Source organism: Lepisosteus platostomus, chromosome 13 (assembly GCF_059453375.1).
Source record: "Lepisosteus platostomus isolate fLepPlt1 chromosome 13, fLepPlt1.hap1, whole genome shotgun sequence".
Classification (NCBI taxonomy): domain Eukaryota; kingdom Metazoa; phylum Chordata; class Actinopteri; order Semionotiformes; family Lepisosteidae; genus Lepisosteus; species Lepisosteus platostomus.
This window is the reverse complement of record NC_142623.1, coordinates 35,917,977-35,936,127: the sequence shown is the minus strand read 5'-3', so window position 1 is coordinate 35,936,127 and position 18,151 is coordinate 35,917,977. Positions and strand designations below refer to the sequence as shown.

The 18,151-nt window shown below is 38.7% G+C and overlaps 2 protein-coding genes across 11 annotated transcripts in view; both read right to left on the bottom strand.

Annotated features, from left to right (window-relative positions):
- LOC148650534 (protocadherin gamma-C5-like) overlaps nt 1-18,151 on the bottom strand; it is a 216,054-nt gene that overhangs the window by 164,645 nt on the left and 33,258 nt on the right. Inside the window, exon 1 of one of the 10 annotated variants that reach the window (XM_088604437.1) lies at nt 11,129-13,713. The exons of 7 other annotated variants lie outside the window; for them this stretch is intronic. In XM_088604437.1, the coding sequence (XP_088460563.1) occupies nt 11,129-13,546 (2,418 nt within the window). In that variant the 5' untranslated portion in view covers nt 13,547-13,713. Of the gene's footprint in view, nt 1-1,059; nt 3,653-7,132; nt 9,705-11,128; nt 13,714-18,151 lie in introns of those variants that run through there. 2 more of the 10 variants (XM_088604444.1, XM_088604442.1) reach the window with 2 other exon arrangements.
- Nucleotides 15,037-17,739, bottom strand: LOC148650537 (protocadherin beta-16-like). The gene has a single exon (XM_088604487.1). It carries the CDS (start codon nt 17,536-17,538, stop codon nt 15,085-15,087), a length of 2,454 nt encoding a protein of 817 aa, XP_088460613.1. The 5' UTR covers nt 17,539-17,739; the 3' UTR covers nt 15,037-15,084.

Below are 18,151 nucleotides of genomic sequence, written 5' to 3'. Positions count from 1 at the left end.
GGCGGTGGACAGTTGCTGTGCTTCCGAAACGTCCTGGTGAGTGGCTATTACGCACCTGCCTACCAGAAAGAAAAAAGTGCGCCCCCTACGACTATACAGTATGAATACCTAGAAAATTAGCCGCTTACACTTTAAATTATGGGCTCCGCAAGATTATATTTCTTTCAATGAATAGGTCTCTTCCTTTAATATACTGTACATTACACCAACATAATAATAAAAAGCGATTTATCCACAAGCACCCTTACTTTCTGTCAAAATGTACATGAAATGTATATACGGTCTCTCCCTGATTAACATATTGGATTAATAAATGAATGTTTTAATCACTTAATTTTGAAAACCTTCCTATAAATAAAAATATAAGAAGAAGAGGAAGAAGAAAAAAAGGTTATGCTAGATGTACAACTTAAAGAAGGAATAAACAAAAACATATATATCAAAGGGGGAAAAACCTGTCCCTATATACCTCTTTGTGCAATCAATAACGATAACACCACATAGGGTTTCAGAAAAAGCAAACTAAAGTATTAAGGATGTTTCAATATTATACATGTCCAAAGCGTTGAATAAGTGATACTAAAAAACGTCATTTTCGACGATGAAAGATCCAGTTAACAACAGCATCAACCAAGGGAAATAAAACCACATTGCAAAAATAATATGAAAGCAAAAACGACCGAATGAAGGTGTAATCTTACTCTTCAATATAATTTCATAGACAGTAAGCTGTATTACACTCTTACAAAAAAATACTCCCAACAAACCGATAATTAGAGACATCTACGTATATTCTAACTTTAGAGCGAGGTATTCTACTGCGATGAAAATACACGTGCGTCACGGCTTTCAAACAACAAACTAGGAAGCGTTACCAAATTTACTGGGCTGCTGGGATGTGAAAACAACAATAATCTGAACTTTTATTTTTGGAAAAGTAACCCTCTGAAGTCCAGGGAAACGCAATGAATAAATCACACAGATAGTAGGGTTTTCCGTGTGTAAATGCATAGTGCAGTGTTAAGAAGCATAAAAGTAATCACTTTTCAAAACAGTTACCTTGGACGACAGTTCTTCGGCATTATCTTCGGCTACTTGTTTGGTTGCTTCATTCTCAGGAGCTTTAAAACCATGTTCGGCTGGTAGAGTGTTTCCATTGTAAGATCTCACAAACTTAAAGTCGCTCGTGGTGGAGCCCGTCGTTAGATAAGCGTCATAGATATAAGAATGACGCAGAGTTCCAGAACCCTCGACTTCCGCATAGCTGGGTGGGAAAAACGCACCGGGAATGGCGACGGCACCGTCCAGCAACATTCTCGGTTTTCCTCTTCGGCAAATTCGTATTGTCACAATTACACCGATGAAAACGAGAAACAACAAGGATACAACAACCAATGAAATAATCAGATACGCTGTCAGGTTGCTGTTCTGTTGTATGGCAGACATATCTTTCAGTTCTGGTATTTCTGCGACATTATCCGAAATGATTAAAACTACAGAACAAGTCGTTGAATATGAAGGTTGTCCATTGTCTTTCACCAGGATGATGAGATTTTGTTTTATTGTATCAGTTTCAGCTATGTCTCTCTTTGTCCTGATTTCTCCATTGTGCAGATCAATGACAAACAGTCCCGGATCAGTCGACTTCACTATCTGATATGAGAGCCACGCGTTCTGTCCAGAGTCGGCGTCTACTGCTACTACTTTAGAAATTAGAGACCCCGCATGAGCACCTTTGGGTACCATTTCAGTCATGAAAGAGTTCCCTGACTGAGCAGGATACAATATCTGTGGAGAATTATCATTTTGATCTGTGATGAAAACACACAGAGTCACGTTACTGCTTAGCTGTGGAGAGCCGTTGTCTTTTGCGACAACGAGCACTTTGAATTCTCTGAACTGCTCATAATCAAACGCTCTGACAGCGTGTATCACCCCAGTGTCCCGGTTGATGGATAAAAACGAGGATACTGGCGCCCCTTTGATATCACCTGAAAACAAAGAATATGAGACGGTGCCGTTCTGTTTCCAATCGGGGTCTGTTGCTGTTACAGAACTAATGGACGAGCCTGGAGTGTTGTTTTCAGTCACATAGGCAGTATAAGACTGTTGGACAAACTCTGGTGCGTTGTCATTGATATCAGATATGTACAACTGTATGATTTTTGAAGACGAAAGAGGAGGGGAACCCTCGTCGGTGGCAGTAATTGTTATGTTGTATTCTGAAACTTTCTCTCGGTCCAGTTCTCCCTCAGTTACGAGCGAATAATAGGTTTGAATAGACGGGACTAACTTGAAAGGAACAGTCTGCTCAATAGAACAGCGAACTTGACTGTTGTCTTTGGAATCATTGTCCTGTATGTTTATGATGCCGACTTCTGTACCAGGTGAAGTGTTCTCGGGAATGGAATCACTTAATGATTTGAGAAATATAACAGGTGCGTTATCATTTACGTCAGTTATTTCAATTATAACTTTCGTTTGAGAAGCTAACCCAGCTCCATCTTTGGCCTGAATTCGAATTTCATAATAAGATTCGTCTTCGAAATCGATAGGTCCGGTTACTTTAATTTTACCGGTTTTGTTATCTAGAGCAAACAGTTTCTCAGCTTTATTAGAAATCCGACTGAATTCATAAGTCACTTCCCCATTTGCACCTTCGTCTTCATCGCTGGCACTTACTGTGACCACTACAGTATCCACGGGGGAATTTTCAGGCAAATCAGCCTTGTAGACGGCCTGGCTAAACACAGGGATATTGTCATTATTATCGAGCACGGAGATTTGTATAGTTACAGTTCCAGATCTCTGAGGGATTCCTCCGTCAACAGCAGTTAACAGTAAGGTAACTTCCTGTTGTCTTTCACGATCCAGCTCTTTTTCTAACACTAGTTCAACATGTTTACCTCCATCAGGGTTTTTCTGAACAGTCAAAACAAAATTGTCATTATTCTGAAGGGTATAGCTTTGAACTGAGTTCTGTCCTATATCAGGATCATGGGCCTCGTTTACTGGGAACCGAGCGCCTATATCAGCAGACTCTTGAATTTCTAGCTTTATGAAATTCCTTGTGAATGTCGGCGGATTGTCATTAATGTCTTGTATTTGCACAGTAATACGATGTAGCTCCAAGGGATTTTCAAGCACAAGCTCAAAATTTAAATCGCATGTAGATTTCTGAGCGCAAAGCTCCTCTCTGTCTATTCTTTCTGCAACAGTCAAATTGCCGCTGTCCAGATTAAAGTCACAATACTGTCTGCTCCTTTTAAAATCTACACGGGCTTTGCGGGCTGCAATTTGTTTAACATCGAGTCCTAAATCCGACATTAGGCTTCCAATCACAGACCCGCGTTTCATTTCCTCTGGAATCGAATAGCTTACATCTCCGGATATGATACGCGGTGTTAAGAAAATCAAAACAAAACAATGTACCTGCCTTAATACGGAGAAGTATTTGTATTCCATCGCCATGTTGAATCGAGGGGAAATACGTTTGTTCCAGTTTAGTCCAACCGTTTAATGGATACACATTTCCATTAAGAAATCAACTGCAAACGTGCCTACGACTTTGCTAAACAGAATGAAACCGGGAACAGAATCCGAACAGTTTACAGCTTCTCTGATGTGCAGCAGCTTGCATCTTGCTTGTGGGTAGTACAGTATGTCAGTGGGAGTGGTGCTGGGTAATTATACATCCCCTACTTGGTGAATAGCGACACCTTGAGGATTTAATTAAAAGTATTTGCCAGGCTCAAATAATATGATTAAATTGATAGTCTAAAGTACACTAACATTACCATCGTCTTGATTGAACATTGATTTATATGAAGAACGATCACAATCTTATAATTACAGAAATAGCGCAATTTCAAGTAAAAAACGGTAATACCGTTTTTTGTATTCACGATTGTGAAGATGAATAGCAAAGATATTTCAAAGAGAATTTAAGAGCTACGTTATTTAGAATTGATTTACTGTATTTCGTGTTTCATAGATATACCGATCTGACTTTTAAAATAAAAAATAATTAATAGTGTGTCATATATTGGCCACAAATGCCAGAAAACGAATGAATGTGAAGTATATTCTTCAAAATTCATCAGAGTGTTTCTCAACTCTGTTTACGTAATGTATTAAACAAAGAATGCATTGACGTCTAGCACATTAATTTTGTATTTAAAACTTACATTAAATACAAGTTATTTTTTTCTATGAGGCTTCTCTTTTTAATAGACTCCAATAATTTAATAGACTTCATTTATTATATTAAAGAAACGTAATTCTGGCCCAAAGTAAAGGGATCATTCACCACACCAGAAGACTTTCAGCAAAGGCAATGAACAAGCCACTTTCCAAATTCACTGTATTATGATGATGTGCAAACACTAAATATCTAATCCTTTAAAAAAACAAGACTATCCGCAAAAGCGCGATCAAAATAAAGCAATTTGTGTTCTGTAATAAAACACCCAATTTTATGTGTTAGCTCAAATCAGCACATGGAAAAACAAAATGTTCTCAACAGAAATTAAAGACACATTCTACTTTTATATTAACACATTCACTCATATACTTACTGTATATTGACGCATTTGACTGCCCACTCATGTTGGTTTAAATATACTACTTTACAACGATATAGAAGAGAACAGCAAAATGTATGTATTTTCTACTAGTATTCCTACTATGGAGGAAAATGTTGAATATCTTGTAAGTAAATTAATCACACAACGTTTACCTAAGAACGGACTTCTTCCAGACAATCTTGACTTCTTCGTATTTATAGGCTACATTCTCAGGACTTTTAAAAGCCTTTTCAACTGGTAGTGTGTTCTCTTTGTAAGATCTTACAATCTTGAAGTCGCTTGTGGCAGAACCTGTTGTTAAGAAAGCGTCATAGTTGAAGGAATGACGAAGTGTTTCAAGATTTGTCAGAAAATATGCACCTGGAATGGCAACGGCACCATCCAGCAATAACCTCGGTTTTCCTCTTGAGCAGAATCCGATTGTGACAATCAGAACAACGAAAGTGAAGAAAAAAAGGGAAACTGTAGCCAATGAAATAATCAAACTGTTAAATGTGAATCTCTCTCTCTGGATAGCAGACTATTATTTGAGTTATATTTTACTAAAATCACAAGGTTTTGCTTCACTGCATCAGAATAAAAAATGTCTCGCTTTGCCCTGATTTCGCCATTGTGGAGAGCAATAGTGAAAAGTCCCAGATCAGTCGATTTCACTATCTGATATGAGAGCCACGCGTTTTGACTGAATCAACATCTACAGCGATCAACATGGAAACCAGGGATCCCTTGTGAGCACCTCTGGGGACAGCCTTGGCCATGAAAGAGTTTCCCAACTGAACAGGGTACAATATCTGTGGAGAATTATCATTTTGATCTGTTATGAAGACACTCAGGGTGACGTTGCTGCTGAGTGAAGGATAACCATTGTCTGCAGCGACAACGAGCACCTGGAATTCTCTGAACTGCTCATAACCAAACGCTCTGACAGCGTGTATCACCCCAGTGTCCCGGTTAATGGATAAAAACCAATAATACTGGAATCCCATTGACATCACTTGAAAACAAAGAATATGAGACAGTTTCGTTCTGTTTCCAGTCAGGGTCTCTTGCTGTTACAGTACAAATGGACGAGCCTGGAGTGTTGTTTCCAGTCACACAGGCAGTAAATGATTGTTGGACAAACTCTTGTAAAGTAATTTACAGGATCTGCTGTTATATTTAATTAAGATACTCCTGGGATACTTAAAATAATACATTTCTACTGGATATATACATTAAATCAAAACAACTGTTATTATTAAAAATACACATACTTCACATTTTTCAACAGACACCCATGTCTGAGTCTAGGATCTAGAGTTATACAATATCTCAATTTTGTAAGTCAAACATATTTACCTGAGTACAGACAGTGTTCAACTGTAATCACTTTGGGGCATCCGATTTCTCGTTACAATTCCCTTTTAGCCGAAAAAAATAGATCTTAATCGTGTATTTCATGTTATTACTTAATCTCAAATGACTGATTAAAATGCACGTCCATTTATTTCAGCACCATTTTTCCGAACAGCAACCGAAAAACTACTATGATTACAAATATTTCAGTCATGGGCTCTAGAAGATGATTTTTTTTTCCTTTAAATTAACGTGTCTCTGTTTATAATAAAATATAAGACCCGTGAGGGACTGGTGTCACGACATGGGTGTACACGGTCTTTTGAGCCTGTTGCTTGCCTTGATAGGTGGTGAGAAAACGTATGGTGATGAATTAGATCACACGAAAAAGTGATCGATCCTCGAGCATATTACCGTTATGTCAAAACTGATATGAAAGCTATCTACAGACTCCATCTTATTAATAAAATTAATTCATAAATGTCCGATTTACTCAAATTTGATGCCACCTTTAATGATATAAAGATAATAAGAGCGAGATGAAAAATGTGGTCCCAGATGTGCTCAGTAAAAGCTAAACAAAAATGATCCAAGATGGAAGAACAATATATTTTTGTGTAGAATGTGTGTAAGCAATAATGATACGAAAGTTAGGGTTTATGAAAATGCAAACTAGAGTACAAGATTTCAAGATTATACAGTATGTCCTAAGCGTTTTAAAGTCATTAAATTAAAAAAAAAACTTCATTTACAAACGTGAAAGATCCAATGAACAAGAGCAGCAAGCAAAGGAAATAAAAGCCACAATGCGAAAATAATATTAAAGCAAAAACGACCAACAGCTGGTGCAATTTTACTCTTCAATCTCATTTCATAGACACTAAGCTAAATGCTAAACTCTCACAAAAACGTTTCTTTTAACACCTGACCGTTTAATAGAGATATCTATATTCTAACTTTAGAGAAAGGAATTCTAATGTGCTGAATCGTAACACGCCTCTCAAACACAACAAACTACAAAATTAGTTACCAAATGTACTGGGCTGCTGCGATGTGCAAACAATAATAATCTAAACTGTTAGTCTAGAAAAACAACCCTATAAAGACCAGGAAGACGCGATTAATACATCACACAGAGAGTAGGGTTTTCCGTTGGTAAATGCATAGGAAAATGTTTAAAAAAATAAGCTATTTAATTTCACAATATTTACCTGTAAAGACAGTTCTTCGGCATTATCTTTAACTTCTTGCTTAGTAGTTTCTTTCTCAGGAGCTTTGAAACCATGTTCGGCTGGCAGTGTGTTTCCATTGTAAGATCTCACAAACTTGAAATCGCTCGTGGTGGAGCCCGTCGTTAGATAAGCGTCATAGATATAAGAATGACGCAGAGTTCCAGAACCCTCGACTTCCGCATAGCTGGGTGGGAAAAACGCACCGGGAATGGCGACGGCACCGTCCAGCAACATTCTCGGTTTTCCTCTTCGGCAAATTCGTATTGTCACAATTACACCGATGAAAACGAGAAACAACAAGGATACAACCACCAATGAAATAACCAGATACACTGTCAGGTTGGTATTCTGTTGTATGGTAGACATATCTTTCAGTTCTGGTATTTCTGCGACATTATCCGAAATGATTAAAACTACAGAACAGGTCGTTGAATATGAAGGTTGTCCATTGTCTTTCACGATGATCATGAGATTTTGTTTTACTGTATCAGTTTCAGCTATGTCTCTCTTTGTCCTGATTTCTCCATTGTGCAGATCAATAACGAAAAGTCCCGGATCAGTCGATTTCACTATCTGATATGAGAGCCACGCGTTCTGTCCAGAGTCGGCGTCCACTGCTACTACTTTAGAAATAAGAGACCCCGCATGAGCACCTTTGGGTACCATTTCAGTCATGAAAGAGTTCCCTGACTGAGCAGGATACAATATCTGTGGAGAATTATCATTTTGATCTGTGATGAAAACACACACTGTCACGTTACTGCTTAACTGTGGAGATCCGTTGTCTTTTGCGACAACGAGCACTTTAAAGTCTCTGAACTGCTCATAATCAAACGCTCTGACAGCGTGTATCACCCCAGTGTCCCGGTTGATGGATAAAAACGACGATACTGGCGCCCCTTTGATATCACTTGAAAACAAAGAATATGACACAGTGCCGTTCTGTTTCCAGTCAGGGTCTCTTGCTGTTACAGAACTAATGGACGAACCTGGAGTGTTGTTTTCAGTCACATAGGCAGTATACGACTGCTGGACAAACTCTGGTGAGTTGTCATTGATATCGGAAATATACAACCGTATAGTTTTAGAGGACGAAAGAGGAGGGGAACCCTCGTCGGTGGCAGTAATTGTTATGTTGTATTCTGAAACTTTCTCTCGGTCCAGTTCACCCTCAGTTACCAGAGAATAATAGCTTTGAATAGACGGAACTAACTTAAAAGGAACAGTCTGCTGAATAGAACAGCGAACTTGACTGTTGTCTTGGGAATCATTGTCCTGTATGTTTATGATGCCAACTTCAGTACCAGGTGAAGTGTTCTCGGGAATGGAATCACTTAATGATTTGAGAAATATAACAGGTGCGTTATCATTTACGTCAGTAATTTCAATTATAACTTTCGTCTGAGAAGCTAACCCAGCTCCATCTTTGGCCTGAATTCGAATTTCATAATAGGATTCGTCCTCGAAATCGATAGGCCCGGTTACTTTAATTTCTCCGGTTTTGTGATCAAGAGCAAACAGTTTCTCAGCTTTATTAGAAATCCGACTGAATTCATAAGTCACTTCCCCGTTTTCACCCTCGTCTTCATCTCTGGCGCTAACTCTGACCACTGTAGTATCCACGGGGGAATTTTCTGCAAGACTCACTTTATAAATACCTTGGCTAAACACAGGGATATTGTCATTAGCATCGAGCACGGATATTTGTATAGTTACAGTCCCAGATCTCTGAGGGATTCCTCCGTCAGCGGCAGTTAACACCAAAGTAACCTCCTGATGCCTTTCACGATCCAGCTCTTTTTCTAGTACTAGCTCCACATGATTACCTCCATCTGGGTTTCTCTGAACATCGAGAACAAAATTGTCATTATCCTGAAGTTTATAGCTTTGAACTGAGTTCTGTCCTATATCAGGATCGTGGGCCTCGTTCACTGCGAACCGAGCACCTTTAACAGCAGACTCTCGAATTTCTAGCTTTATGAAATTCCTTTTGAATGCCGGCGGATTGTCATTGATGTCTTGTATTTGCACAGTAATACGATGTAACTCCAATGGATTTTCAAGAACAAGCTCAAAATTTAAAACACATGTAGATTTCTGAGCGCATAGCTCCTCTCTGTCTATTCTTTCTGCAACAGTCAAATCACCGGTGTCCAGATTAAAGTCACAATACTGTCTGCTCCTTTTAAAATCTACACGGGCTTTCCGGCTTGCAATTTGTTTTACATCAAGTCCTAAATCCGACATTAGGCTTCCAATCACAGACCCGCGTTTCATTTCCTCTGGAATCGAATAGCTTACATCTCCGGATATGATACGCGGTGTTAAGAAAATCAAAACAAAACAATATACCTGCCTTAATACGGAGAAGTATTTGTATTCCATCGCCATGTTGAATCGCGGAGAAATACGTTTGTTCCAGTTTAGTACAACCGTTTAATGGATACACATTTCCATTAAGAAATCAACTGCAAACGTGCCTACGACTTTGCTAAACAGAATGAAACCGGGAACAGAATCCGAACGGTTTACAGCTTCTCTGATGTGCAGCAGCTTGCATCTTGCTTATGGGTAGTACAGTATGTCAGTGGGAGTGGTGCTGGGTAATTATACATCCCCTACTTGGTGAATAGCGACACCTTGAGGATTTAATGAATAGTACGTGCCAGGCTCAAATAAAATGTAAAATTGCATACATTATGAAATACAGTAACATCACCTGCATCATGATGGAATACACCGATTATGAAACATGAACACAGTATTATGGTGACCAATTTAGTGCAATTTCAAGTGAAAAACATTAACATACATTTTCAACAGAAGTAACGATAAATGTCAATGAAATGTGAAAAATATGGGGTATTGTAATTGTTAATTTCAATTGATGTCAAATTTCACAGATATCACGATCTGACTAATATTTTAAAAAACTATGAATACTGTGTCATATGATGGTAGGAAACGAATACATTTCAGATCCAGTCTTAAACAGTCAATCAGAATGTTTCTCACCTCTGTTCAAGTAAAATATTAAACACAAAGTATAAATTGTCGTCAAACGCATTCATTTTGTAATTAAAGTTTACACAAATTTTATCTATGGGGTTTCACTTTTTAATAGACTACACTAATTTATTTTAAAAATGTGACCGTGGAAGAAAGAATGAATTGACCAAAACATACATTTCTCAGAATGAAAAACTATGATTTTGCATCAATATTAGCATTGATAATAACGATAAGAGCTCTATGGTTTCATTAAAAATCCGGAATAATTTATATGTATCAGTAAAGCAAATAATGTCTTAAACTTCTTAGGGTAAAATTTTAAATGGGATTTAATTCCAAAAACTGACAGCTCAACATCTCCAGCAATGCCACGCCCTGACAAAAAGGCAAAAAAAGTGTCTCGGATAGTACTTAACGACAGAAAGCATTACGAATAAAAAACACGATGACATCATAAAAGTAGATCTGAAATAAAAGGCTAAATCTACTACCAAAAAATGAAGTACAACATTAATATAAAATATATCCCTACACAACATCGTTCAGTAGAAACAACATTCTAAATTGTGAGCAAAACACTGGACTCTAAAGAAAATACAAAACGCTTTCACCAAAAGTCAAAGAGCAAAGGAACTGTTCCCAAATTCACTGTATTGCCATGATGTGCAACCATTATCTAAACCTTTTAAAACCAAAATAAAACGATTTTAGATCTGTAATGAAACATATCTCCGCACACAGAACATCAAGACGTTTTCAATAAATGGTAAAGACATACTACAGTATTATTGTGACTCATTTGCTCAAAACATTCTGTTTAATAGCCCACTTATTTTTGGTTAAAAAAACACTTTACAGTGACATTAAGGAGAGCAGCAAGACGCAAAAGCGGAGCGTTTTGCTGCTACTGTACGTGCGAAAATGTTACATATCATGTAAGTGAATTAATTGCACAAAATTTACCTGGGAAGAGACGTCTTCTGCAGAATCTTTGACTTGTTCTTGTTTACAGGCTTCATTCTGGGGACTTTTAAAAGCATGATCGACTGGTAGCGTGTTCTCATTGTAAGATCTTACAAACTTGAAGTCGCTTGTGGCAGAACCTGTTGTTAAGAAAGCGTCATAGTTGTAGGAATGACGAAGTGTTCCCGAGCCCTCAACCTCGGCAAAATGTGTCGGAAAATATGCACCGGGAATGGCAACGGCGCCGTCCAGCAACAACCTCGGTTTTCCTCTTCGGCAAAATCTGATTGTGACAATCAGAACGATGAAAGTGAAGAAAAAGAGCGAAACTGCAGCCAATGAAATAATCAAATAAACTGTTAAGTTTGAATCTCTCTCCTGAATAGCAGACATGTCTTTCAGTTCTGGTACTGCTGCCAAGTCGTCTGAAATGATTAAATATACAGAACACGTTGTCGAATATGAAGGCTGTCCGTTATCCTTCACTAAAATGATAAGGTTTTGCTTCATTGCGTCAGATTCAGAAATATCTCGCTTTGCCCTGATTTCTCCATTGTGGAGACCAATGGTAAAAAGTCCGGGATCAGTCGATTTCACTATCTGATATGACAGCCACGCGTTTTGACCCGAATCCGCATCTACAGCGATCACCTTGGAAACCAGAGAGCCCGCGTGAACAGCTCTGGGGACAACCTCGGTCATGAAAGAGCTCCCCGACTGAACAGGGTACAATATCTGAGGAGAATTATCGTTTTGATCTGTTATGAAAACACTCAGGGTGAGGTTGCTGCTGAGGGAAGGATAACCATTGTCTGCAGCGACAACGAGCACCTGGAATTCTCTGAACTGCTCATAATCAAACGCTCTGACAGCGTGTATCACCCCAGTGTCCCGGTTAATGGATAAAAAAGACGATACAGGAATCCCATTGACATCACTTGAAAACAAAGAATATGAGACAGTGCCGTTCTGTTTCCAGTCAGGGTCTCTTGCTGTTACAGAACTAATGGACGAGCCTGGTGTGTTGTTTTCAGTCACATAGGCAGTATACGACTGCTGGACAAACTCTGGTGCGTTGTCATTGATATCCGATATGTACAACTGTATAGTTTTAGAGGAAGAAAGAGGAGGAGAACCCTCGTCTGTGGCAGTAATTGATATGTTGTATTCTGAAACTTTCTCTCGGTCCAGTTCACCCTCAGTTACCAGAGAATAATAGTTTTTAATAGACGGGACTAACTTGAAAGGAACAGTCTGCTGAAAAGAGCAGCGAACTTGACTGTTGGATTCAGAATCTCTGTCCTGTACGTTTATGATGCCGACTTCTGTACCAGGTGAAGTGTTTTCAGGAATGGAGGAAATTGAAGATTTGAAAAAAATAACAGGTGCGTTATCATTTTCATCAGTAATTTCTAATATAACTTTCGTTTGAGAAGCTAACCCAGCTCCATCTTTGGCCTGAATTCGAATTTCATAATACGATTCGTCTTCGAAATCGACCGGTCCGGTTACTTTAATTTCTCCGGTTTTGGGATCAAGAGCAAACAGTTTCTCAGCTTTATTAGAAATCCGACTGAATTCATAAGTCACTTCCCCGTTTGCACCCTCGTCTTCATCGTTGGCGCTAACTCTGACCACTACAGTATCCACGGGGGAATTTTCTGCAAGACTCACTTTATAAACACTTTGGCTAAACACAGGGATATTGTCATTAGCATCGAGCACGGTGATTTGTATAGTTACAGTCCCAGATCTCTGAGGGATTCCTCCGTCAGCGGCAGTTAACAGTAAAGTAACTTCCTGATGCCTTTCACGATCCAGTTCATTTTCTAGTAATAGCTCCACTTGCTTACCTCCATCTGGGTTTCTCTGAACAGCCAAAACAAAGTTGTCATTGTCCTCGAGTGTATAGCTTTGAACCGAGTTCTGTCCTATATCAGGATCATGGGCCTCGTTCACTGGGAACCGAGCACCTTTAACAGCAGACTCCTGAATTTCTAGCTTTATGAAATTCCTTGTGAATGTCGGCGGATTGTCATTAATGTCTTGTATTTGCACAGTAATACGATGTAACTCCAAGGGATTTTCAAGTACAAGCTCAAAATTTAAAACACATGTAGATTTCTGAGCGCATAGCTCCTCTCTGTCTATTCTTTCTGCAACAGTCAAATCGCCGGTGTCCAGATTAAAGTCACAATACTGTCTGCTCCCTTGAAAATCTACACGGGCATTGCGGGCTGCAATTTGTTTAACATCGAGTCCTAAATCACGCATTAGATTCCCAATCACAGACCCGCGTTTCATTTCCTCTGGAATCGAATAGCTTACATCTCCGGATATGATACGCGGTGTTAAGAAAATCAAAACAAAACAATGTACCTGCCTTAATACGGAGAAGTATTTGTATTCCATCGCCATGTTGAATCGAGGGGAAATACGTTTGTTCCAGTTTAGTCCAACCGTTTAATGGATACACATTTCCATTTAGAGATCAACTGCAAACGTGCCTACGACTTTGCTAAACAGAATGAAACCGGGAACAGAATCCGAACGGTTTACAGCTTCTCTGATGTGCAGCAGCTTGCATCTTGCTTGTGGGTAGTACAGTATGTCAGTGGGAGTGGTGCTGGGTAATTATACATCCCCTACTTGGTGAATAGCGACACCTTGAGGATTTAACGAATAGTACGTGCCGGGCTCAAGGAAACTGTAAAAATCCATACATTATGAAATACAGTAACATCACCTGCATGATGATGGAATACACTGATTATGAAACATGAACACAGTATTATGGTGACCAATTTAGTGCAATTTCAAGTGAAAAACATTAACATACATTTTCAACAGAAGTAACGAGAAATGTCAATGAAATGTGAAAAAATATGGGGTATTGTAATTGTTAATTGCAATTGATGTCAAATTTCACGATCTGACTAATATTTTAAAAAACTATGAATACTGTGTCATATGATGGTAGGAAACGAATACATTTCAGATCCAGTCTTAAACAGTCAATCAGAATGTTTCTCACCTCTGTTCATGTAAAATATTAAACACAAAGAATAGATTGTCGTCAAACGCATTCATTTTGTAATTAAAGTTTACACAAATTTTATCTATGGGGTTTCACTTTATAATAGACTACACTAATTTATTTTAAAAATGTAACCGTGGAAGAAAGAATGAATTGACCAAAACATACATTTCTCAGAATGAAAAACTATGATTTTGCATCTATATTAGCATTGATAATAACGATAAGAGCTCTATGGTTTCATTAAAAATCCAGAATAATTTATATGTATCAGTAAAGCACATTATGTCTTAAACTTCTTAGGGTAAAATTTTAAATGGGATTTAATTCCAAAAACTGACAGCTCAATAATCTCCCGCAATGCCACGCATTGAAAAAATAGCCAAAAAAGTCTCTCGGATAGTACTTAACGACAGAAAGCATTACGAATAAAAAACACTATGACATCTTAAAATTAGATCTGAAATAAAAGGCTAAATCTACTGCCAAAAAATGAAGTACAACATTAATATAAAATATATTCCTACACAACATCGTTCAGTAGAAACAACATTCTAAATTGTGAGCAAAACACTGGACTCTAAAGAAAATACAAAACGCTTTCACCAAAAGTCAAAGAGCAAAGGAACTGTTCCCAAATTCACTGTATTGCCATGATGTGCAACCATTATCTAAACCTTTTAAAACCAAAATAAAACGATTTTAGATCTGTAATGAAACATATCTCCGCACACAGAACATCAAGACGTTTTCAATAAATGGTAAAGACATACTACAGTATTATTGTGACTCATTTGCTCAAAACATTCTGTTTAATAGCCCACTTATTTTTGGTTAAAAAAACACTTTACAGTGACATTAAGGAGAGCAGCAAGACGCAAAAGCGGAGCGTTTTGCTGCTACTGTACGTGCGAAAATGTTACATATCATGTAAGTGAATTAATTGCACAAAATTTACCTGGGAAGAGACGTCTTCTGCAGAATCTTTGACTTGTTCTTGTTTACAGGCTTCATTCTGGGGACTTTTAAAAGCATGATCGACTGGTAGCGTGTTCTCATTGTAAGATCTTACAAACTTGAAGTCGCTTGTGGCAGAACCTGTTGTTAAGAAAGCGTCATAGTTGTAGGAATGACGAAGTGTTCCCGAGCCCTCAACCTCGGCAAAATGTGTCGGAAAATATGCACCGGGAATGGCAACGGCGCCGTCCAGCAACAACCTCGGTTTTCCTCTTCGGCAAAATCTGATTGTGACAATCAGAACGATGAAAGTGAAGAAAAAGAGCGAAACTGCAGCCAATGAAATAATCAAATAAACTGTTAAGTTTGAATCTCTCTCCTGAATAGCAGACATGTCTTTCAGTTCTGGTACTGCTGCCAAGTCGTCTGAAATGATTAAATATACAGAACACGTTGTCGAATATGAAGGCTGTCCGTTATCCTTCACTAAAATGATAAGGTTTTGCTTCATTGCGTCAGATTCAGAAATATCTCGCTTTGCCCTGATTTCTCCATTGTGGAGACCAATGGTAAAAAGTCCGGGATCAGTCGATTTCACTATCTGATATGACAGCCACGCGTTTTGACCCGAATCCGCATCTACAGCGATCACCTTGGAAACCAGAGAGCCCGCGTGAACAGCTCTGGGGACAACCTCGGTCATGAAAGAGCTCCCCGACTGAACAGGGTACAATATCTGAGGAGAATTATCGTTTTGATCTGTTATGAAAACACTCAGGGTGAGGTTGCTGCTGAGGGAAGGATAACCATTGTCTGCAGCGACAACGAGCACCTGGAAGTCTCTGAACTGCTCATAATCAAACGCTCTGACAGCGTGTATCACCCCAGTGTCCCGGTTAATGGATAAAAACGACGATACTGGAATCCCATTGACAACACTTGAAAACAAAGAATATGACACAGTGCCGTTCTGTTTCCAGTCAGGGTCTCTTGCTGTTACAGAACTAATGGACGAGCCTGGAGTGTTGTTTTCAGTCACATAGGCAGTATACGACTGTTGGACAAACTCTGGTGCGTTGTCATTGATATCCGATATGTACAACTGTATAGTTTTAGAGGAAGAAAGAGGAGGAGAACCCTCGTCTGTGGCAGTAATTGTTATGTTGTATTCTGAAACTTTCTCTCGGTCCAGTTCACCCTCAGTTACCAGAGAATAATAGTTTTTAATAGACGGGACTAACTTGAAAGGAACAGTCTGCTGAATAGAACAGCAAACTTGACTGTTGGCTTCAGAATCTCTGTCCTGTACGTTTATGATGCCGACTTCTGTACCAGGTGAAGTGTTCTCGGGAATGGAGGTGCTTAAAGGTTTGAGAAATATAACAGGTGCGTTATCATTTACGTCAGTAATTTCAATTATAACCTTCGACTGAGAAGCTAACCCAGCTCCGTCTTTAGCCTGAATTCGAATTTCATAATATAATTCGTCTTCGAAATCGATAGGGCCAGTTACTTTAATTTCTCCGGTTTTGTGATCAAGATCGAACAGTTTCGCTGCTTTATCAGAAATACGAATAAATTCATACGTCACTTCTCCATTTGTTCCCTCGTCTAAATCTCTTGCGCTAACTTTTGCTACGACTGTATCCAAGGGTGAATTTTCCGCAAGATTGACTTTATATATACCCTGGCTAAACACAGGGATATTGTCATTAATATCCACCACTATGACCTGTATAGCTACAGTACCGGTCTTCCGTGGAGTTCCTCCATCTGATGCAATAAGTAACAAAGTAATCTCCTGCTGCTTCTCTCTGTCCAGTTCTTTCTCTAATACCAGTTCACCGTATTTACCTCCGTCTGTACTGGTATGAACAGCAAAAGCAAAGTTTTCATTTTTATTAAGTGTATAGCTATGAACTGAATTCAGTCCTATATCAGGGTCGTGGGCCTCGTTCACTGGGTAGCGAGTCCCTATAGCTGCCAACTCCGTAATGTCTAGCTTAATGAGATCCTTAGGAAATCTCGGTGAATTATCATTTATATCTTGGATTTGAACAACTATACGATGCAACTCCAGTGGATTTTCCAGTACAAGCTCAAAATTTAAAACACATTTAGCCTTTTGAGCGCATAGCTCCTCTCTGTCTATTCTTCCTGCAACAGTCAAATCGCCGGTGTCCAGATTAAAGTCACAGTACTGTCGGCTCCCTTTAAAATCTACACGGGCATTGCGGGCTTTAATTTGTTTAACATCGAGTCCTAAATCACGCATTAGATTCCCAATCACAGACCCGCGTTTCATTTCTTCTGGAATAGAATAGTTTACATCTCCAGCACTGATATGCAAGATTACGAAAAAGAAAAAACAATGTACCTCCCTTGAAACAGAGAATCCTTTGTATCCCAGGCCCATATTGAATCGATAGGAGATGCTTATTTTTCACTTTATTCCAATTGCATATTTGTCATACGTATTTCCCATATAGAATCGCGTCGGTCTTTGATTACAACGAAGTCCGGAATGTAAAAAACGTTGATAGAATCCGACTGGTTCAGAGGTTTGCGCTGTTAATCGGGTAAGGCGTCTGCCACTGTACCATGTATCTGTACAGTGGGAGCGAATGTGGATTTTACTCCCCCTTGTTGGTGAATAGCGACACCATGAGTTGTACTATAAAGCTACAGAACCTGTATTTGCAATTACTGCAAGAGTATTAGTAGCAGAAGCAGTAGTAATTTAATAAAACATAAGTATAGTAATACCTAATAATTGACCTAACAGGCGATTAAAGTTCTTCACAACACGTGGAATCTTGAAAACAGCCTTATGAAATCGGTTTTCAGGGGAAAAAACACCGCATAGCTTAATAACATGAGCATTGCACCTTGAAACGCTTAGCGAAGTGTTTGCGTAGAAAAACTTTTTAAAATGGTCTAATAACCACATTACATACATTTTCTTATTGTTTAGTTGTTATACCCCTTTTCAAAATATTGGTAATATCAAAATGATGATGGTGATGATG